The 23,459-nt window shown below is 40.0% G+C and overlaps 1 protein-coding gene across 8 annotated transcripts; it reads right to left on the reverse strand.

The window, feature by feature from the left end:
* Positions 1–1,280: 1,280 nt before the first annotated feature.
* On the reverse strand, positions 1,281–23,386 carry FBXO9 (F-box protein 9). Of its 8 annotated transcripts, XM_028722591.2 has the most exons (14): positions 22,966–23,381; positions 21,438–21,497; positions 20,708–20,785; positions 19,401–19,559; positions 18,094–18,151; positions 10,482–10,581; positions 9,715–9,845; positions 8,623–8,737; positions 6,712–6,830; positions 6,167–6,257; positions 5,355–5,450; positions 4,985–5,078; positions 3,602–3,756; positions 1,281–2,718 (listed from the first exon to the last, which is right to left on the reverse strand). In XM_028722591.2, exons 1-14 carry the CDS (start codon positions 22,966–22,968, stop codon positions 2,610–2,612), a joined length of 1,368 nt encoding a protein of 455 aa, XP_028578424.2. In that variant the 5' UTR covers positions 22,969–23,381; the 3' UTR covers positions 1,281–2,609. The 8 variants fall into 8 exon arrangements, 7 of the variants coding, with proteins under 7 accessions (XP_028578424.2, XP_028578428.2, XP_028578426.2 ...); XR_003705792.2 differs by lacking the exon at positions 4,985–5,078 and having other exon boundaries at positions 22,966–23,386; XM_028722595.2 differs by lacking the exon at positions 19,401–19,559 and having other exon boundaries at positions 22,966–23,385.
* Between the last annotated feature and the right edge of the window lie 73 nt (positions 23,387–23,459).

The raw sequence follows: 23,459 nt of genomic DNA on the forward strand, positions 1-23,459 counted from the left end.
AGGAACCCACATTGAAGGCTTCACATGGCCGAAAGGCATCACCTTCTGGAAACGTCCATCCAAGGAGGAGCAGAGCCACCTCTGAGTGGTGCCACTGCCTGAAACTTGCAGTCGCTCCAGAAGGGTCCCATAATCGATAGTATTGAAAGCCACTGATAAGTCAAGGAGAATTAATAGGGATACATTTCCCTTTGTCATGAAAATGGTTCTAAATTAACAACCAAGAGAGCAGATCATGGTTAAAAAAATACAGTGACTTTTTTTCAATCTGAGCAAATACTTCTGTCTGCTTGGTTTGAATGTGTGGATGGGTTAAAAAAACTGACCCTGAGCACTTCTCCTTGAACGGAGATTGCAGATGTGTGAATATAAGTTGTGTCAATTTACTCAAGAGTTCAAAAGTGCACTGGCAATTTATGTTTAAAGTAAACAACCTGTATTTGCAGTCATATAATTGGACCTTACAACTCTAGCAACTGAATTCAAAATACTGCTAGAATCCAGAAGTAAGCAGATCTACTGTATCCCGAGGGACTTTGGACTTATACTTCTAAAACGTCTTCCACAAAAGTATGGCAAAGCACTTTTGAAAACAGCAGCAGGACTTCATAAGCTATTTGTAACAGCGCCAGCTAAGGGGAGGAAATCTACCACACCCAGATAGTTCTTTAGATCCTAGCCACTAGGGTTGGATGCTCAGATAGGTTAGTGGAACCTCTATGCAATGGAGCTCTTTTGTCCTACAGCCCCTTCCTTGAACCTCCAAAAAGCTTGTCCTCTGGAATGATATGTGATGAGACACAGGGACGCTGCAGCAGGTCACTTCTGAAAGACATCTGTGGACCCAAGCCATTGTCTCCAAGTTTAGGCTGTGACCCCCCAAAAGGTTAATAAAAAATGCATTTAATTTTACTGTATAAAATATTTTGAGATTCTGCCTCGTAGCTATGAACCGTAGCCCTGTGCTTTGTCCTATAAACTAGCCATTTGTTTTATTTTAAAAAGCCTGTCTGGTGTACTGAATAGAAACACTGTATATAGACTAGAGACTTGAGTTCAAATCTTGATTCAACAATGAAGATCAATGGGTGGCCTTCAATAAAACATCCTTCTTGTCTAACTTACTTCATAGGGATGCTGTGTGGATAAAATGATAGCAAAAACAAGCATATTGTTCTGAAGTTCCTGGGACAAACCTACGATAAATAATATAAATCGGCATTTTAAAGGGATGTGCTTGATTGTAAATAAATAAATGTAACACAAACTGGGAGAAGAAAAACATTTAGAAACTTTAGTTTTATGTTTGTAAGTACATATTTATGATAAGCGTCATACAGCAGTTGCATTCAACTCCCAAAGTACATACGCAGGAGAAGCAGCACACAGTACCTGAACATCTGTAGGAGTCCCCAAAAGCAAAAAAATCAGTTTAGTGTGACAAAACACCCAAGGGGTGTGCAGTACAGTGGTGCCCCGCAAGACGAAAAACCTGCTAGACGAAAGGGTTTTCCGATGCGCTTCGCAAGACGATTTTCCCTATGGGCTTGCTTTGCAAGACGAAAATGTCTTGCGAGTCTTTTCGCTCCCCCCCCCTTTTCTAAGCCGCTAATAGCCTTTAAGCCGCTAAGCCACTAATAGCCTTTTAGCCGCTAAGCCTTTAATAGCCGCTAAGCCGCTAAGCTGCTAATAGCCATGCTTCGCAAGACAAAAAAACCGCTAGACGAAGAGACTCGCGGAACGGATTATTTTCGTCTTGCGAGGCACCACTGTATTCTTAGCAGTTAGGTGAAGGGTTAAACAAAGAAAAGACAAACATACTTGAGTACAGCCCTATTCTCATTTGCATAACGTAATTGAAACAATGCACTTTCAAGTTCAGTGCTCCAAATTGCTTTCTTGAAATCCTTTCCCGGATCAAGAAGAGGAGAGAGGCAGCCAGTTCCCCAATGTGACTTCTCGCTCATCTTCTACCCCTTGCAACGCAACAACTACTAGTTGTTGAAACAACGTGATGCCAAAACAGATAGCAACAACTGAAGCTGAACTTCCGACTTTGCTTCCCTTGCTTAATTTTTTTGTAAGGCTTCAGCTTACAGCAAAGTCAATGTCTCTTCTTGAAAGGCAACCCAAATACATGTATTTCAAAGTAAACATTTATTGTACATTTGTGTAGGCCACGCACAGATGTAGGACAATTTCTTCACATTTTGAGCCTTCCCCCAATGCACGCACACCATGTCTTATGTACAGCAGTAGGTTTAGAACAATTCCTGAACTTAAGGTGCATAGGCAGATGAAGCCTTACGCTGGAAAGAGAACAGCTTATAAATTTGCTCATAAAACGACATGGCAAAAATGCCTTTTATGTTATCAAAGTCTTTTCACAACATAAACAAGTTTAAAATAATGTGTAAACTTGACTTCAGAACCAATAAAATAACCCTGCCACCCTAAATCAAATTATTTCCAGTATATATCTTTCAAAAAGATCCCCCATTTTTAAAATAAAATTCATATATATATATATATGTATATATATACACACATTTATAACTTAAGTGTTGTTTGCTGTAATTTTTCATGCAGGAGTAAGAGATGTGATCTTCTTAGAGAGGTCTTTCTGAAAATGCAGTAAAGCTCTTCACTCGTGCAAAGAACAAAGGGGTGTACATCTTGTCAATGTCAAAAGAAGAGACTGCTGTTTCACCAGTAGACCTAGAAAAGATAGTACAGAAACACATTAGACCGGTGCTGCAATATTGCAGAAAATGGTACTGAAGACAAAATTCAGCTCCCCCAAAATCTTAAGATTTCATTTCATTTTATTAGTTTCTGTAACTTATGGCTGCAAAAATGGATCTGAAAGCCATGTGGGCCAACACCTTGTAAATGCCGGGGGGGGGGGGGGATGGAATAAGAATTCCAGTAATCTCATGATTGTGAGTAATGCCACCTCATAAAGCAAATAATTATTTGAACCATTAAAATTTACAAAAAAGAAAACCAAACCCTGCAACTGTTAAGTATTAAAATTATCTAATCTCGATTTGTAAAAGCCTGGGGAAGCAAACATATCTTCAGCTGACATCTGAATACTGTATATAGTGAGGAGAACAAATTTATCTTCAAGGGAATGGCATCTCCAAAACCAGGTGCCACTACCAAGATGACCCTGTTGTGCATTCCTGAACCATGGATTAATGCAGGACAACACAAGCAAAGCATCTTCCCCATCTATCTTAAGGACTGAGTTGACTGTACCAAGCCTCATCTATTTACGAATTCTTGTAGTCGAGGAAATCCAATTGTTTTTCTTTCGCTAATGCATCCATCGGTGGAATGGGCGTAAAGGCAATTTTTAGCAATTCCTCCCCCTGTCCCACAGACTGCTTCAGGACCATCCCTAGGGGCCACCACCATGGCAAAGCCCCCACCATCACCACTCTTCCCTACTGGTAGAGGCTGATGGAGGGGCACTGCATCCTCACCTCCTCCAGGCACCAAACATGAGGAGTGGGACAGAAGGGCTGACTACTCTCTGTCATTAATCCCAACCAAACAGTATTCTTTCCTCTCCCCTTTTTATCCAAAAACTTACTTGTAAGTAATGTGACAAGAGTGATGAATCCAAACAAGCTTGTTGAATCTCTGGCGGCCACTGGAACACAGCTGTAGCCCTACATGAAAGCTGTGGTCGGTTTCTTGCACAGGGACACGACAGAAATATCTGTACTTGTGGTAGTCAATTGGTTTCTACATGGAAACAGAAACAATATAGTGCTGTCGAGAAAATGTAACAGTAAAGATAGTTGCCAAAGCTGAAAATCAGAGTTAAGGCTGCCGAATAAATGACACTGCCTGTATTTTTCCATTTGTGAAAATACGTAGGTTCTATATATGATAACCTATCATTATCATAAAACAATCACAACAGGATGGTCAGAACTGAGAAACTGTAAGTAACAGGCAGCTTTCTGGGTGAAAAATCATCACCTAAGCAGTTTGAGCTTATTTTACAGAAAAATGGATGCTATTTATATTTAAATGGCTTATAAAGATCAAAATATCTAAAAACCAGACTTACAGTAGAAAGCTCCTATTAAAAACATAGCAGTGGAGGCCTGCAAAAAAATTACTGGAGGAAGACAAACAGACGAAACTAGGTCCTTCTCGGCACCTCTGCTGTCCTCAGCTTACCTCCCGTAAAGTCTTACCTCCACCTGAATTTCTATCCCTTGCTTCAACTGATCCTTGTCCACTTTCTCTCTCTCCCTGCCCACTAAAATTCTGATGTTCTATTTCTTGCCCATAAGCTCACATTCCTCCCCCTAAACCCACAGCTAACAGTCATTAATTATTTGGTTCAGAGCAGCAGCAACAACAGAGAGATCACAAATGAGGCATAATCCAAAGGCATGAGCAGAAACCATGTATTTGCCCAACCCCCTTCATTTATCTCCTTCAAAAGAGATTACAAATTGTTGTTAACTCTGTCTACATTTAAACAGCATTTTAAGTAATTGGTAATTAGGTGATACCAGAAGGCAGCTTAGCATAGCAATAACAAAACAAAAAACTATACTTATGGGTTTTAAAAAGGAAATTGAGGGCCTTTGTGGAAGTACTTTGGTGGTGTATGTATCTTCTATTTATTTTGAAAAGTTATTTGCCTATCTGTTCTCTATGCATCTTGATACTTCTTAAGATATTGTAACCAAATTTCACATAATTGTTCTTGAGATTAAGAAGCAGATTTTTGTCTATGTTTGGATAAAGTTTGACAACATTTTGAATCAAAATGGCAGGCCGATTCTATCAAAAGTGAACTGATTTTTTTGTGTGTCTTGGAATTTCCAAGCAATGCTGGGAACAAGGCTGATAGCTTCTTTTCTATTAAGAAATTGTGTTCAAGAAAGCATTTACTGCTTTCTTGCTATCTTAACCAATGTCTCAGTCCTCTAGCATTTGGTTTCATATGTACCTCTTCCTTCTTCTTTGTCATTACAGCAAATACTTTGGTTTGATTGTCCGTATCCTGGGAAAGGCGATAATGGCCAAGCAGGATTGCATCCGTTCTAAGGTTTAGAAGGAAAAGACTCCATTAAAATATACTTCTCAAAGAGCTGACAATACTTCACAGATACTGCTTTCCTCTCTTTAAGTGACAACTTGGGGCTGCAACTCTCAAGCCACTTAATTTGTATTTTAGTTTGCTCCTGAATGTTAATGGTACAGTATTTTAGTGCTCACACCTTACTTTAAATCCTGACATCCCCCTTACTTAAAAGACGAGGCGCCAATCCTTTCAATGCATAACAAATAAAATTCTGTGATACATAAACTTAACACACCTTGTGTTTTTAGTTCGTAAACGAGGAACAATAGACTGAGGTTCTTCCGGAGCTGTTAGCATCATTACTTGGCCATCTGGGAAGAATCTCATGTACCTACAAAATTAAGCAACATTAACCCGGGAAGGATGATTCTCCTTCTGTAAAATCACATAAACTTGAAAACAAAACAAAGAAATACAACTTAAACCAAGTTCCCATATATGTTTACATTTTTCCTACTTGAAAACAGGTGATTATGCTGCAAGGGGCTTGTACCTGCATACAAATGTCAGCGCAGTACCACCAGAACTTGTCTGACTATTTAGTTCTGACCACCAGAACTATTTCAAATAGTTTCTTATGTAACGGCAGACTGCTCCCAAATGTCCCATGTTTGGGGATGTGGGAGTCTTGAGACCAGAAAGAGGCTCACCACACAGTGTTTTGGATCTTGGTGAGAGAATGCAACAGAACAGCATAGGTCCCCATAATTTCACAATCACAGAGATTCAATGGTGCTACTGGAGCTATACCAGCAGCACAAGTAGGAATATCAGTGTGAAGAGTTAGCACTGGGGTGTCATATCCAAGAGCAGTTAATGCTCTGTATGCTCATAGTTTGAGAAACATGGAAGGGTTCACAATGTGAAATACTGAGTCCAAGTGATTTGCAGTGGTTTCCAACTGAAAATAGAACTATGATTTAGAAATTAAAACCTTAATCCTTACGAAATTATACATGAGCATTATTTGTCAAGTTAGGGTCTTATCTGCTGCAGTTATCACTATTAAGAATAACCAAGCTGCACTGCACGAAGAAGTAGTTGTACCTGTAATAGTCCACTTGGTGCCATGCCCTATAGAAGCCATCAAGAGACTGTTCTCCTTGACGTATGTATGTTGTCTTGCTGATGTATACACCTATGGAATAGGAAGTAAAAAAAGAGATATATCAATAAATTTATGAACAATGACCCACTGAGTTCTTAAATGATTCATGCTTATAAAGTGATAATTTTTTAAACTTTCAATTATATTATTCCATCTAAAAACCTCTTTGAAATCCATTGGATCTCTCACATAGTGATCTTCATCTTTCTCTTATTAATTTACATGCTGCAGTCCTATCCACTGCAACACAGTTGTAGTCAATCTAGTGGCATGAGGTCAATGCATCAAGCATGGGATATAGTCCCACCAACTCAACCACTTCAGTTTTACCAGTCATTCAACCCCTGGGCGAACTAACACTCAAACACTTCACATATCAGCAACCGACCAGTTAACATATTACATTGAGATATAGTTAAATAAGAGAGAAAATGCTGCTGCAATTGTCTTAAGTGCTGCTTTTCTTGGTTAATGATTGCCTTACCATCAAATCGAACTCTAGGTCTTTCCAAAAACATTTCCCTCCATGAGGTATAAGGAACCAATTTGTTACAGGTCCTGCCCCAAACCTTCAAACAAGCCTGACGCCAGATTTCAGGGTCCCTAGTAAAAAAAAAAGAAAACACATAAGAAAAAAAAAGGGAAATTGAAAATACAGGGAAGAATGTATTTGGCTGTGATGTGAAGAGACTATTTATGAATGGCATTTATGCTACAGTTTAAATTTATAGACCTGTATTTTCCCCACAGTAACAAAACTGTTAGACTAAAGTTTGGAAAAATGAACCCTACACACATTACCCAGGAATAAGCCTCAAAGAACACTGTGGGACTTACTTCTGAGTAAACTTGCATAGGATTGTGCAGTGATGAGGACGTTTCGCCTGCTCGGAGGTAAAAGAGCAGCAGTGTGGGGTTTTTTGAGAGGTGGGGGAAGAGTTGAAATCTGAGAAGCAGTAAGATTCATGAGTACTGGGGACCATGCAGCACAATCCAGAATGGGAGCTAGATCGGAGACAGAATGGGACAGCCCCAGATGCACCTTAGGTCTTTAGACCCACAAAGCAGGAGAGCCAACCATGCTTGAACACTCCAGAAGAAATAACAAGAATGCCAGCAGCCAAGTTCGTGCTGGAGACAGAAATCCGCTAAAGTTGCTAATGGTCACAAGAAGCATCTCTGCCATAAGCAGTGAAGTGGTCCACCTTTTTTTGATCCTCCTCATCCCTACCCCCAAAGGAGGCACTGCAAGGACAGGCAAGATTTCCACTATTTATCTCCATCCCTTGTTTGCCCCCCAAATACATAAAACAAATCTGTGAATAATTTAAATAAACCACGGAGCTGATTGGCCTGCCTGCCTGCCTGTTTCCCCCCCCCTCCCCGTAAATCAAAGGTTGTTCTGTTCACGTTCTTGCTAGTTGGTTGGGCTGTCAGAATAGGCAGCTGCTACTGTTGTCATTGGGAGTCATTTGGCTCACTGCTGATGGGGTGGGGGTGAGGAGGTGGGAAGTGCTAGAGCTTTTAAATGGGAATGATCTGAATCCCATCAAAAGGAAGGATGGAGAACTTCAGGGTAGAAGGCAGCAGGGTAACACACCACAGAGGAAGCAGGCAACAGAGTGATCCCTGTTACTTCATACGGAGGCAAGCATAGCAGCACAGTTTCTCCTGCTGGCCATGTCCTATAACTTCAGACCTCTCAAATATGTGGCAATCTAGGACCTGCCATTACTCTCATTTTGTTTGTTGCAGGAAGCTGGATGTGACAATGAACTGATCTGCTCTATACTTAGCAAAACTACCTTTATAACATGGCTTTTGTTTTTCATAGTTGCTGTTATTTTACTTTATTTTTTATAATAATAATAATTATAAAATTTGTATAGCGCCTCTCATCCACAAATCCCAGGGCGGTTCACAAAATAAAAGCACAAAATATATAACAAAAACAAGAACAAGAAAATACAAATCAATAACCCCCTCCTCTATTTTTATTCCAAGATAAAAGTCAAAAAGTACTATTCCATGAATCAAGCACAATTACAAGCACAAATTATTACCATTTTTAAAGAAGTAAATTTCATGGTTTCACAGTAAGTTTTTAGTTTGTTTTTGTATTTAACACAAGTATAAACTCTGTTTATGATTAAAATATCTTATTTGTTGTTCTAGTAAGGTTAAAATGTTTCTGTAATTTTCCATTTCTAGGTATACTGTCCTGGAATTCATTTTTGTGTGAGGGAGGTGACACTATAAAATAAACACATGCTTTAAAAATACTTGATCCTTTGGCCAGTCAATTTACCAAATATTTTTAACCAAATACCCAACCCCGATTTAATCCAGACTACCAAACTATGACAGGTTTCTTAAATGAAAGTTGTGTTTGTACCTGGCACAAATGTAGAAGCCTCTGCAGACCAATGATAACTGCTCTAAAGACCTCAGGTCCAGATCACTGGAAACCACCCATCGAAAAATATACATCATCAGCTCCATTGGCAACACTTTGGAAAAAACAGATAAATAGTAATTATATATCATTACTCCCAGCCTATTTTAGATAGCTACTTCCAAAATAAGTGGTTCTTTGGATGTGTCTCAGAATTATTCACTGTTTATTTAGAATTGTACTATTTTAATAAAGATATCATAACTATCTTTAGCTATATTAAGCATAGTGTGTTAGTTCCAAACAGCTGTTTCTCCAGAGACTGCTTATATCACTAAGCAAGCTAAAGTAATGATTCTGCATGTCAACAAAATGTTTACATGAAGCATGCAGCCCTCTATCACCTGCACCAAAGAATTTCAGCATCTATAAAGTCAACTCTCTTCTTCTGATGACAACTGTGTTGGATACATCACATGCTATCACCAGCATACAAGGAGAAAGAATAAGTAACTATCAAGAATACAACCAAGCAAGAAGTCTTTAGAGCAGTGTTTCCCAACCTTGGGCCTCCAGCTGTTTTTGAACTACAATTCCCATCATCCCTGACCACTGGTCTTGCTAGCTAGGGATGATGGGAGTTGTAGTCCAAAAACAGCTGGAGGCCCAAGGTTGGGAAACACTGCTTTAGAGTGTTATTGAAAGGGATATGATTCTTAAAACCAGCAAGAAGAAGATGGCAGTGTAAGTTCTTACAGCAACTACTAACAAGCAGCAGATCATGGCCTTTACAAATAGGCCTCCATTCACTTGGGTCAGGAAGCCTATGAAATTAAATGCAAAAACAAAAGGTAGGATTAAAAATAACTGTAAACAAAAAAGAATAATAATCCCTGCATGTCCCTATTTTTATTACACATTTCCGACACTAAATATGTATTTTTAACATGGAAATTGTAGTGTTAAGCCTATAGCATTCCAAATTATAACAACAACGAAGGACAGTTCAGGCAGAGGTTTACCAGGCTCAAATGAAAACCCATGTCTACCTTTTTACTGTGCACACTATTTCAATATGAAAACTTCCCTTACCTGAGATATGCGTCTGATTCATATCAAGCTCAGGCTGACACAGTTTGATGGATGATTCCTGAAGAGTAAATTGCTGTTGAAAGTAGGATAGAAGGTCAGCCACCTTGCTATCATTCTCATTATCTTCAATGCTAGAAGAAGGAAGCATAAAGAGATTAGATTATCATACAACAGCCCCTTAACCATGTTTATGCTGAACCTATTAATTTCAATTAATTTACTTCCATATGTGTGTATATCTAGAATTGCAGCCTTGTTCCTGAAGGTAATGTTCTTTCCTATTTACATCATGTTCTAGAAACAACCTTTATTGGTTTCTGTCACCAATATTCATACTTGTCAATTTAAATGAGGGTTTTTCACCAATACTATTCTATATTTTTATAAGTAAATTTCCAGACAGGCTCTTAGTTCTGGAAATTATTATGATACAGCTCAAACCTACTCATATCTACTTAGATATAAGTACAATTGAGCTCAGTGAAACATGCTTCCAAGAAGATAAAGCTAAGGGTTCACTCTTAAGATTGCACATTTATTTGGGATTAAGCTGCATCAAACTCTGTGAAATTTATGTTTGAGTAAACAAACAGAGGGTTGTACTGTGCAAACTCTGCAGTTAGGTGTATTTCAACCTACTGATTTCAGAGCACTTAGGCATATCTCACTGCATAGGACTAGGGTTTAAGTGTTTAGAATTGCAGCTATTCGGCATATTCCCTCATGAGCATCTTAAGCTTTCAAAATAATATGTGTATTATACTTACTAGCTTTTCCCAATACTGTCACCATCTGGAGATCGGGTGTAGGTGATCTTAAACTCAATATCTGGGACCAGTTGCATAGCCAGACGATAGAACTTAATAGCTAAATATAAAAGTAATGTATACTTAAATGAACTGCACTTACTTTACTGAGCATCTTCATGAAAAGTATGCTTATTAGCACATTTCTCTGGTTATATCTAACAATGCTGGAAAACTGCTCCAAAGGGTTGCCCCCCACCCAGAGCACTCATAAAATACCAGGAGGCAGTAGGAGAGGTTGACCAAGATCAATATTTATTTCTGTAAAATAAATGCATGAATCCAAGTTCATTATCATGAATGGTTACCATGAAATAAGAAGTGTGTAAAACACATCTTGGGGGACAGTCTATGCCCACGAACTAAATAAATTCATACAGTCATACCTTGGTTGTCAAACAGAACACATTCCGGAAATCCATACAAATTCTGAAATGTTCGGAAACCAAGGAGTGGCTTCCGATTGGCTGCAGGAGCGTCCTGCAGCCAATCAGAAGCTGTGGCGGATGTTCGGCTTCTGAGGCAAAGTTTGCAAACTAGAACACCTACTTCCAAGTTTGCGGTGTTCGAGTTCCAAGTTGTTCATGAACTAAGCTCTTCGAAAACCAATGTACGACTGTATACACTTCTTACACCAACAAGGACCTTAAAGCTGAACCCCTGAATCATTAAAACTGTCTAAGGACCTATGAAAGTAGTCACAATCAACCAAAGATTAAAATGTCAGCATGTCGCCTTCTATCAGTCAGGAATAGGCAATGTGGCCTTATTTTTTCTGGTCCAGTCAAGATATGGAATAAGGTGAAATGGGAGACCAGAGAGGAGAAATAATTCCCCTGGCAATTGTATCTTCCTAGGGAAGACTACCTCACACTATTAGTTAATGCACTAGTGCATGTTCAGCTATCATTTTTAACTGACATCAATGGGAAAGACCCAAAGAACCATGTAACTAGTCCTGCAGGTTGAGGAGGGATTTGGACTTGTAAGTCTTATACAACAGTCCCCAAACAGCATGACAAGCCACTTTTCAAACTCAAAAAGTTTGGAGAGTTTGTAACACAGCAGTAGCAGCTTTGCAAAAACAACTAAGTCTTTGGAAAACAAGCAAAACAAGTAAAACATGGTTTATGCAGAGAAATGCATTACAAGCTGGGCAGATAAGTTGGCCTTCCCCCTTAGAGGTTGCAGGTATGCAATATGTCCATGGCCAGTGTATAGAATCTATACATAAGCAGTGCTTGGATGGGGTGAAGATTCTAGGGTACAGAGGCAGGCCTGGGTGTCATCAGCATATAGACACTGAAAGCGTCTTTTACCACAAGGCCTATTTTTGCTCATATCAGATAATAGTGTTTCATGAAACCTGTATAAATCCACCAGTTCTTCAACACAAGTTGGTTACTATCTCCTTTGTGAATATCCTCAAAGCAGCACTTGGGAGCCACCAGTGAGAACAGGGACAGAGAACCTATGGCGCTCCAGAAGCTAGTGAACTACAACTCCCATCATTCCAGGCCACTGATCATTCTAGCTGTGGTTGATGGGAGTTGGGTGTTCATCATCTGGAGAACACAGGTTAGTCTTTATAAATTTCATCTAGGCCTCATATATAGCCTGTGACATCTTGGTGGGCTGGCCAGTTGGCACTGACCCATTAAGACATCCTTTTCAATGGTAGTTATTGAATTGTTGAATGTCTCTCTAGTGATTATTAACCTGCAGAAGGAACTTGAAAACGTTCCAGTTTACAAGGCTTTTGCTGTCTGAAGAATACTGTTCCTGGAAACCCTAAGATCACTGAACGGAAGACTGTTTTAACTGCTTTTTGAATGTTTTTCACTGCAACCGATTTCAGGTTTTTTTAAAAATTGTAATCGTTTTTGGAATGTTTTAATCTGTTTTGCAGTGCATTCATTTGTTTTTAAATGGTGTATTTCTTTGCAGCCTTGGGCTCCGTGGAAAGGTACCCCTGCCCGTATGGGCCAGTCTTGACAAACTCTAGGGTTGTGCGCCCATCTCACTTAAGAGGCCGGGGGCCAGCGCTGTCCGCAGACACTTCCGGGTCACGTGGCCAGCGTGACAAGCTGCATCTGGTGAGCCAGCGCAGCACACGGAAACGCCGTTTACCTTCCTGCCAGTAAGCGGTCCCTATTTATCTACTTGCACCCGGGGGTGCTTTCGAACTGCTAGGTTGGCCGAAAGACTAGGGCATAAATTCAATAATAATCTGCACTATACATTTAAAGCAGCATCACACCACTTTAAACAGTCATGGGAAGAGGGACTGATTCCTAAATTACTCTGGAAACTAGCTCTTTGAAGGGAATAAGGGTTTCCTAGCAACTCTTAGTGCCCTTAACTACAGCTCCCAAGATTCTTTGGGGGAACATTATGACTGCTTAGAATGATGTAATATGACTTTAAATCTATAGTGCAGATGGGGCCTTACTGACTATAAAAAGTATAGTGGATGTTTCAACATGTCAGTGAAAATTATGTACTCTTATTCGCACTTAACCTTCTGTTTGAATGAAGGGAATGAATCAAATGCAGCTAGATTATAACTAGTGGTGCCCCGCAAGACGAATGCCTCGCAAGACGAAAAACTCGCTAGACGAAAGGGTTTTCCGTTTTTTGAGTCGTTCCGCAAGACGGATTTCCCTATGGGCTTGCTTCGCAAGACGAAACGTCTTGCGAGTTCTTGCGAGTTTGTTTCCTTTTTCTTAAAGCCGCTAAGCCGTTAATAGCCACTAAGCCGCTAATAGCCGTGCTTCGCAAGACGAAAAAACCGCAAGACGAAGAGACAGACTCGCGGAACGGATTAATTTCGTCTTGCGAGGCACCACTGTATGCTTTATTGGTTAAAGCATGGTGCTGATAGGGCCAAGATTGAGGGTTGGTCCCTGTATGGGAAAGCTGCATATTCCTGCATTGCAGGGGGTTACACTAGATTCTATGATATCAAATCCCATTGATTTCAAGGTAATTTATTTCTTGATCAATCAGTTAGGATCCCAGTCTTACAATGGTAGCTCCATTAGCATCTTTCTCATATTATTCTTACTGAGTAATACAGCATCTTAAGGTCTAGCTTCATTTATTGTGAGTAACTTTTATAAAATATATTACTTTTTTAAGCATGTCATTTGATAAATGCTAGGACTGGTATTGTATTCATTTATTTTAAATAGTAACAGCAGCAGTGATTTTTATAAGGGGAAAGTTCACAAATGACCTTTTTCAGTTTAGCCATGTCCAAGTCCATTTTGAATCTACCCCAAACCCCACCCTAAAAACCCAGGCTCAATTTAGGAGGGGGTTCAATACAATGTGAACTGCCCTGAGACCTGTGGGTATAGGGCAGTATGTAAACTTAATAAATAGTAATAACAACCCTTCCACACCCTTTCCAAAATCTAGAGGTGGAAAGAAAAATATAAGCAGTTAAAGCTACACACTCCTCCAATGCTATTGAGAAAACATACTTCACCAATGCTTCCCAGTTCAATCCTTATTGCATTATCATTTCCCATAATCCCTTATGACAACCAAGGAATGATCAGGCTTCTGCTATTAGGTGCCTTCCTTGCCACGGTCCTTGATAGCCTAAGTTTGGGAAGAAGGATTTGAGGGCCTGCAGGCCACCTATTATTCACCCACTATCAGCAGCAGGTGTAAAATCTGGTTTGTTTTATACTTAGGTCCTTGGAATCCACCTGATGAACTCTAAGACCATTCATTTGAAATGGGCACATTCGGAATCAAGTTAGGGCAGAGTAGTGTACTGTCTACTACATATATATCCCACCTCTTATCCAAGGAACTTGGGTTGCAAGGTTCTCCTCTCCATTTTAGTCTCACAACATCCCTATGAAGTATGTTAGGATGTGAGACTGTGACTGGCCCAAGGTCACCCAGTGAACTTCATGGATGAGTGGAGGTTTTGAACCCAGGTCTCTCAACACTCTAACCACGCTGGCTTATAAAGGCCTACTGGCATGCAATGGCCCCTACATTAAAGTTGTTATAACATGAAAGAGGCTATATGATACATGAAAGGGGATATAGTGTGCAAGTCATCACACATGGGGTGTCCTACAAAAGGGCACTATGGATATCACCAGAGTTGCAGCAATTAAAGAGATTAATTTTGTGAGCATCTCTTAAAGATTATGCTTCCCTTCCAGTAACCTTCTGTGTTGAGACTGTACTGTAAGGACTGGCACTCTACCATATGTTTATGGTATAGATACATTTCATCAATCTCTTTTTTATAGAATAGTACATTTGTTCCAGTGCATCTTCTAGTAATAAATGCACTTTCTCTAATCATCATTCTGTCTCATTTTGCAGAAATACCAAGTTATTCACACACACGAATTTTATAAAGTTTTTTATTTAAAAGAAAAGAAGGGTTAACATCACAGAACCAATATGACTCAGGTGAACTAACCTAGCAGCCTGGAGTGTAGAAACCAAAATAGATGAGGTTGAAATAGGTGAAGTTGCAAAATCTTATGCAGCAAATGCAGCACAGCCTAATACAGTCTTAGCACATCACCGAAATTGATAAAATTCTATTATATGGGGCAAGTTGCATTATTTTTAAAATGTGGTACAGTGGTGCCCCGCAAGACGAATGCCTCACAAGACGGAAAACCCGCTAGACGAAAGGGTTTTCCGTTTTGGAGGTGCTTCGCAAAACGAATTTCCTATGGGCTTGCTTCGCAAGACGAAAATGTCTTGCGAGTTCCTGCAGGGTTTTTTCCCTCCCCCCCCCCTTTTCCCCCAAGCCGCTTAACAGCCGATCCGCTAAGCCGCTTAACAGCCGATCCGCTAAGCCGCTTAACAGCCGATCCGCTAAGCCGCTTAACAGCCGATCCGCTAAGCCGCTTAACAGCCGATCCGCTAAGCCGCTTAACAGCCGATCCGCTAAGCCGCTTAACAGCCGATCCGCTAAGCCGCTTAACAGCCGATCCGCTAAGCCGCTTATCAGCTGATCCACTAAGCCGCTTATCAGCTGATCCACTAAGCCGCTTAACAGCTGATCGCTAAGCCGCTTATCAGCTGATCCGCTAAGCTGCTTAACAGCTGATCCGCTAAGCCACTTATCAGCTGATCCGCTAAGCCCGCTAATAGCGCTAATCCACTAATGGGCTTGCTTTGCAAGACGAAAAAACTCGTGGAACGGATTCTTTTCGTCTTGCGAGGCACCACTGTATATGGCTAAAATTATCCTGTCCTAGCAATATTACATATTAGTGCAGCATCCCAACTGCACAAAGACAATATTCTATTGTATTTTAAAGGGTATACAAACAGTGCAACTCTATGTATATTTACTCTGGACACAGTAGAACTTTAAGTGTTTTACTCACACTTAAGTGGGCATAGGGTTGTAGCCTAATGTTCTTCTTTGACAGGAATATCAATGTTAGGATCATTAGAAGTCATTCTTGAGTACGAACATTTTTATATAAAAGAATAACTTGCTACAGCTATTCACACAAGCAGCATGTTTCAAAGTGAAGCAACTATTTTAAGGGACGCGGGTGGCGCTGTGGGTAAAAGCTTCAGCGCCTAGGGCTTGCCGATCGAAAGGTCGGCGGTTCGAATCCCCGCGGCGGGGTGCGCTCCCGTTCTTCGGTCCCAGCGCCTGCCAACCTAGCAGTTCGAAAGCACCCCTGGGTGCAAGTAGATAAATAGGGACCGCTTACTAGCGGGAAGGTAAACGGCGTTCCGTGTGCAGCTCTGGCTCGCCAGAGCAGCGATGTCACGCTGGCCACGTGACCCGGAAGTGTCTCTGGACAGCGCTGGCCCCCGGCCTCTTGAGTGAGATGGGCGCACAACCCTAGAGTCTGTCAAGACTGGCCCCTACGGGCAGGGGTACCTTTACCTTTACTAACTATTTTAAGGTTCTTTTTTAAAAATAGGATTTAATAAGCATGGAAACTGGGACAGGAGCTAGTTTGTGTTTTTCAATATCGAAGCCTCAGAAAACCAGAGACAAGAACTACCCTCAACAAATAGAATAGTATGCTATTTTGTGCAGGTTAAATTTAGCAAGATCCTAAAAGACCACCCACTGCTGCCTATTCTATATGTCAAGACTACTTCTCAAATTAGAATGCTGGTAAAAATTTGTTTCACACTGAGCAATAAAAGTGAAGAGAGGGATCCTTAAGAGAAATCTTATTCAAGTCAAATTAGACATCACTTTGACTTTTTTCCAGCAAAAAAAAGGGGATTTAACAGCTTTAAATTTCACTAGTTTTAGCCTTTTTAAAGACCCCCAAGAAGCTGTTTTCAGGCACCGGCAGCATGTAATAATTTCCTGTATGAAACAGTAGAATTTCCTTGAGAGTTTTTACCAAAACGTCCTCCTAAGAGAATCCAAATTGAAGATGACAAAAGCTGCATAACAATATGTTTAGAAGGTACCTAATCACATTGTGATCAGTAAAGCCATTTAGACACAGGCCAATATTTATGTGACTTTTTAGCACAGTATCCCTTCTGCAAAGGAAGCTTTCCCATGGGTGTATATATTACGTTGTGCCAATTGGATATCAAGACTCAAGGGTGAATTTGCATGTAGAAGAGCTTGCTTAGCTATGAAAGTTCACCAGTGTCAATGGCACCTATCTGCCACCGACAGATGCTGGGTTTCTAAATATAACCAAATTCAGTACAGTGGTACCTCTGGTTACAAACTTAATTCGTTCCAGAGGTCTGTTCTTAACCTGAAACCGTTCTTAACCTGAGGTACCACTTTAGCTAATGGGGCCTCCTGCTGCCACCGCCACACAATTTCTGTTCTCATCCTGAGAAGTTCTTAACCTGAGGTACTACTACCACAGTAGCAGAGTCTGTAACCCGAAGTGTTTGTAACCCGAGGTGTTTGTAACCCAAGGTGTTTGTAACCCAAGGTACCACTGTACTTTATATCATGGTGGCATGTTAGCACACCACAGGTGAGACATTCTTGGATTTTGAATCCTTCCCAAGTAAAGGAACTAGGCTCCTGGCAAGTAATAATTTTCTGCCAAGGAGTACTTGTCAATTCACACGTGCAGTGCTAAAAGAAAAATGTAGCAACAAGTTCTATATATTCCAATACATACTTCAAAATGAAATTGTCAGTTAAGTTTAGAAGTTCTTAAAAAGAAAAGGGCTTTAGAATCATTTATTAATCCTCACAACATCCCTGTGAGGTAGGGTACTGAGACATCTCTTCCCTCACCCTAAGGCTACCTAATTAAATTTATGACTGAGCAGGGCATTTAACATGGTTCACCCAAGTCAAAATCAATATTCTAGCCAAGGCACCAGAGGCCCCATGTCATCTGCTGTAGTTAGCGGTCCTTCACTTTTGCAACAGGATTCTTAATCAGCAGATGAGAAAACAAAACTGCCTAGCTCTCAGCTGTGATCACAATTCTTTCCTCCCAACAATTACTGTACAAATAGTAGTTTTCACCCACAGCAGCCTATGAATTCAGTTCATATGCAACAGTTAAGATCCAGAAATTTACTGTATAAAGATTAAAACACAAAAACATTAGATTACCTTCATAAAGAGCCCCATTTTGTTCTTGTTCCACTGCTTTCAGGAACAGTTCTCTTGCCTGTACAAAAATTAGTGAATTGTTTGAGTCTCTTGCCAGGAAGCCAAATAAAATTACTACTCAATCATAATATATGGCAAGTTTTATCAGCATTAAATATAAAATTAAGACACACAGAAGTGAAGTTTTTCTTGTCCAACTAAATGGATTGTGTTTGAGATATGTCATTTTCTTAACCTTAAACTTCCATCACCTCGCAATACCATTTTACTTCTACTATTTGTTTTGCAGTTTTACAATTAAATTGTCCATCTACGGTAGTTCTGAAACTAGCAGTAATTCCACTCTGAAAATATCTCAATACAATGACCACAAGAGGATGTGCCATTGTGGATCTTTACAGCAGTTTTTCCAAGAGTAAGATAAAATTATGATTTGATACTATCATGGTGACTAGCATCTGCTGGAAAAAACAGCAACTCCTTGTAGATTCTACACCTAGAGCAAAAATCGGTGACATATTAAGCAAGAAAGCACCTGCGGGATGATTTCCAAAAGTGAAGTCTAAGGCAGTTGTGAGAGAAAGCACAGTCGTCAGAGCACATTACAGCTGCAATATTTCTGCCAAGTCTTGCAATTAAGAACAGAACACACAAATCAGTGAAATAGCAAGTTTTTCCAACATATTGTGTTATTTTTGATAAATAAAATTTGCTCCAAAATTTCCTAGAGCATCGAATGAAAAAGACACAGCAAAAAAGAAATGGGAAAGGGAGATAGTTATTGTCATTCCACTTTCCTTCAGAAGAAAAACTGTCTAGCTTACTATAAAAAAGTGATTGAGGTGAATCAAGTTCTTCAGCATTTTCGGTTTTGACATGCATCTTCCTTCTGTTATGAATTCTTCCTATTTACACATGCAAGTTAAATTAGTAGGATTTTTGTCATTTTTATCTTGCTAATTTATCTATCCTAATAAAAATTTGTCCCCATCATTTTACTAATTTATCTACAATAAACATGGCTAGTCCCTTTTCTTCATTGAACTTGGATCCAGACAAGCATTTTAGGAACTCTGAGCAACATCTTCCAAATAAATATTTTAAAGCATCTTTCTGTATTTCCCAGCTTTAAGGGTAATACGTCCATATTCTGTTAATTCAGAAGATGAAACAGAATGAGAAAGTAGGGAGAGATGGCACAGCGGTAAGAACAGAAGTAGAAAAAGTAGCCCATGCTTTTTAAGTGCTTAGCCCGTAGAGATTGCATTCCATTAGCTCACTGAAGATAAGAAGCTCAATTTCTTTACCTTTTCCTCTTTTGCTAGTTCCAGCTTTCCTTTGGTATCTACAGCCTTTACTGAAGGCCCTCTTGCCGACGTTCTGCAGGATCGAACCTCCAAACCCGTAGAGCTCACCCCTGGGGTAAGTTCAAACATCCATTGTGCTCTGAACATCTGGAGCTCTGCCTAGAAATCCAGAAACTAAATCCAATATTTGGGTAGACGTGTCTACAAGTGCAAGATATTTAGATAATTTCTTCCATGTAATGAAGCAAATGATTCTTGGTATTTTACTTTTTTAAAAAATCTGAAGGTATTATTTATTCCAGTCAGTAACTGACATTTTGCTGCTGAATTTTAGTGTATTCATAGCTACTAATTTTAGTGAGAAAGAATCACTTTGTTGTGGGTCTTTCCAGGACAAATTTGCAAGTTTGGAAACAAGCAAAATAGATTCTGGTACATCTTGTCAAACCCAGTGCAACTGAAACATCACAAAAACATGGAATGCCAATAAATGGGTTCTGACAATCATCTAAACAAACTGTTTATTATATAGTTAAGCCATCTCAGCAAGTGCTTTCTGAACAAGATTGCAAGGTCCTAATCACCAATGAATTTCTACTATTTTCTAAGCCAGTTTCTGAGTAAATATGGTGAAGAACTATTTTGGGGTATTTTCATTTGGTGAAAGTAATTGCGCTGGATCATTTAACTTGCTGAAAAATGAAGTGAATTCCTCAATCATTATTGCTGCTAAATTATAAGCTGTCCCATTTCCTATTTATTGTAAGAAAACTAAGAATTGCAACATTCTTCAAATCCTTCGGATAAGTATGTGGCAGGTGTCACAATAAGATGCTAAGATGTCCCAATCTACACAAAAAGATAATACCCTAAAGGAAAATGAAAAGTCTATTTGCAGAAAGAGCTTACTATAGCTCATTCTTCAAAGAGTGACCAATATACACTATGTCAGTATTTTAAAGCTTGGAAGTTAGAAAGAAGCCAGGAATTACAGCATTTTGTATGAATTAATGCACTCCCTCAGGTTGTAAAGTATTTCTTATCCACAGATAGAACTTACTTCTACTGCCTCTGGAATTAACTTATCTTTATGAACATTATAGCACAATAAAACCCTTAAAACTTTTCAGTCCAAAGAAACAAACGAGGCATGTTATCAAATTGCCTATCTGTTCAAAGCATTCATATACATTGGCTCTAAAGTTTAGATTGGGACAAGTATACCAACGAAAGGGCAAAAAATACACAGACCAAAGAACTAAATTATGCAGATGAGTCCATGCCCTAAAATACAATAGCAGACATACCTGAAGATTTGCTTCCCCAGGCCTTTCATTGTCATCTGCTCTTACCATGTCAGAGTGACAATCTTCTTCACCTTCTGCCTGAGAGAATAAATCACATGAAATTAGTACTTAAAGTCACATTTTTAATGAAATTAGTATTGTCCCATAATTTGTTCTTATCCTACAAAACACCTACTCTAAGATCATACAGAATTTTAAAGCAGATGTTATAGATGAGCCACTATTCATACTCAAAGTATACCCTCTGAAATTATTAAATATTATAAATCAAATAATAATAATAAGTACTTGCATGCAGGTTTCTATGTCATTGCAACTCTGGGGTTTGTTCATCACTGCTTCATACTAAGGAGATGAATATTAATTGGCTACAGTTTATTAATGGGATCGTTTACTAACTTTAGACTGTGCTCAATGGTTGACCTGTCTTCTGAAAGATAACCCCGTAGCCATTTTTAAAATGAGATCTCTTCATGCAACAGATAAATAAAAACATAAAACAGGATACATAAAACCATTTACACAGCCTTGCAGAAGACAACCAAAAATGTTTAAAAAACATTTAAAGATGTGTTTCCTAAGATAAGCTATATTTTGGAAGAAAAGGTAAGTGGACAAATACTATTATTTACTATTAAAACTAAGACATCTATAGCTAAGCTCTGAAACAGGAACTTTTCGAGTGTAAATTTAACTATGTGGCATTCTAGGTAAAGAATTTTGTATTCACCTCATTTGTATAAAGCAGTGATGAACAAACACCGGAGTCACAGTAACTTGACGTACAATCCTGCATGCAAATACAGAACCTTATCAGACCATGCATGAAGTAATGCTGTATTTTATTTGTTCCAGTCTTATACGCCATTTGCTCCAGATGAAAACATAGGGCAGTTTGAAACAATAAAAATATATATATAATATATAAACCAAAATGAAGTCATTCATCCATTTAAAAAACAGCAACACTAAGCCTCAACAGTATCAAGACCATCAAGGCCTGGACAAATACACATGAAAATAGACTGTGTATATGGAATTAGTATAGCAGCTGCAACAAAGAGCTGAAGGTGGAAAAATAAAAAATCCTCCCACTATCTCTCATGAAAGTCTCTTACTTCCTTTCACAAAAACCTTCAGCCACACTCACAAGAAAGCACAGAATCAAGACAGTGGGAAGAGGAGTCATTTTAGGCGGCTTGCTATTTGATTTTTCACACTAGTTCTTGACAGGAATATTACCTGGATTGAGTTTTCCTTCACTGTGGGATCCTAAAACTCAGAAAAATCTTAATTGCAACCTGCTCAAAAGCAGGTTCATACTGGCAAAACTGTTGTGCAGCACCACACCCAGCTCAGCAAATGACTCATTCTTGCTACTTGGGATATAAATGCATGACACCCAAGTTCTGAGTGCTCAATACATATACTGTATACAAACCTATTAACTCATTATCAGGTGTTAAAGAAAATCATAGATAGCTTCAACTAGACTCATCCAATGAACAGATTCAAAGTTTGGGACCAAAGTGCTTTCAAAGTGGATCAAACATTCTAAAAATATCTTAATGCTAATGTTTCCACTATTGTTTCATATAAAATCTTCCTTGAGTTCTGTGGGCCTCACTGGATGGATGGCATCAGTAGCTCTTGTATATTTATTATTATTTATTATTTATATTATTTTTATTTTGGTTAGTCACCTCCTCTCGCCATAGGCCACTCAGGAATAGAAGCTGCTGTAGGCAGTGATGAAGTCTTCTCCAAAGACCTGGGGGTTCAAGGCTGCTCCCTGTATGTATGCATGTATTTAAGTATATACAGTAATTCTACATATTCATATACACATATGCATACACACGCATATTCATATACGCGCATATTCATATACACATATGTGCACATTCATATATATGTGCATGCACACACACAAAATAACAGCGGTCATATGCTTAATTTTGCATCTCGGTGCTCGTATCATCTGCCCTGGACTTCAAACATGATGGATCACTGGGGAGAAGAATTTCCCCTCCAACATTTCTCCCGATGACAACAGGGATGCCGTAAGGAAAAGCTGGATCAAGTCAGAATCCAGGGATCGAATCAGAAACCGGGATGGCTTCTGCAAATCCGGGACGGCCCCTGACACCTGGGAGGGTCTGCGCACGGGACGAAAAGGAGGGCAGGGAGGAGGGAGGCGCGTTCAGCCCCGACGTGCCCCGCCCCCGTCACACGCCGCCATCGCCCCCCTCCCTTACCATGCTGAGGCCGAGGCAGTTCCTACCCCAGGCCGCCCGTCCAACGGTCGTTCTCGCGCGGCTGCGGGCGCTGTGGCTGTTTCAAGGCGCGAGCGGCCTCTTCGGCTGGTTCTTCGCGAGCGTCGGTGACGACCGGCAGTTTAAGGGCCCCGTCTTTTGTGCCTTGAATAATGTCTGGTTTTTAAGTTTTCTTCACCCCCTCCTCTTACGAGCGGTTAAACAAGCCGGGAAGGGAATTTTAGTAGAGTTCTCGGTCGGAGAAGCGGACCACGCAGCGGGAGTCACTGCGAGCGCGGCGTACGGCAGCCATTTTCTCAAGGAGAGAGAGAGCGAGAGCAGGTCGCGGGCGGGCGGGCAGGCAGGCAGGCGAGCGAGTGTCGCCAACTGAGCCGCGGAGCAGACGAGGCGCGCGGTGCCAGATGGGACGCCGCTGTGCGCACGCGCGCAAACCTTTTCCCTCCTCCCACTCGGGGCGCAGAACCAGAGCGGGTGGG

This window comes from Podarcis muralis, chromosome 3 (assembly GCF_964188315.1).
Source record: "Podarcis muralis chromosome 3, rPodMur119.hap1.1, whole genome shotgun sequence".
NCBI lineage: Eukaryota > Metazoa > Chordata > Lepidosauria > Squamata > Lacertidae > Podarcis > Podarcis muralis.

Bases quoted from the DNA above. Each gene is read 5' to 3' on its own strand.
- FBXO9 (XM_028722591.2), bottom strand. The intron at 5,079-5,354 runs GTGTGTTAAGTT...TCTAAACCTTAG, and splicing joins TTACGAACTAAAAACACAAG to AACGGATGCAATCCTGCTTG. The intron at 2,719-3,601 runs GTAAGTTTTTGG...TATCTTTTCTAG, and splicing joins TCTTGTCACATTACTTACAA to GTCTACTGGTGAAACAGCAG.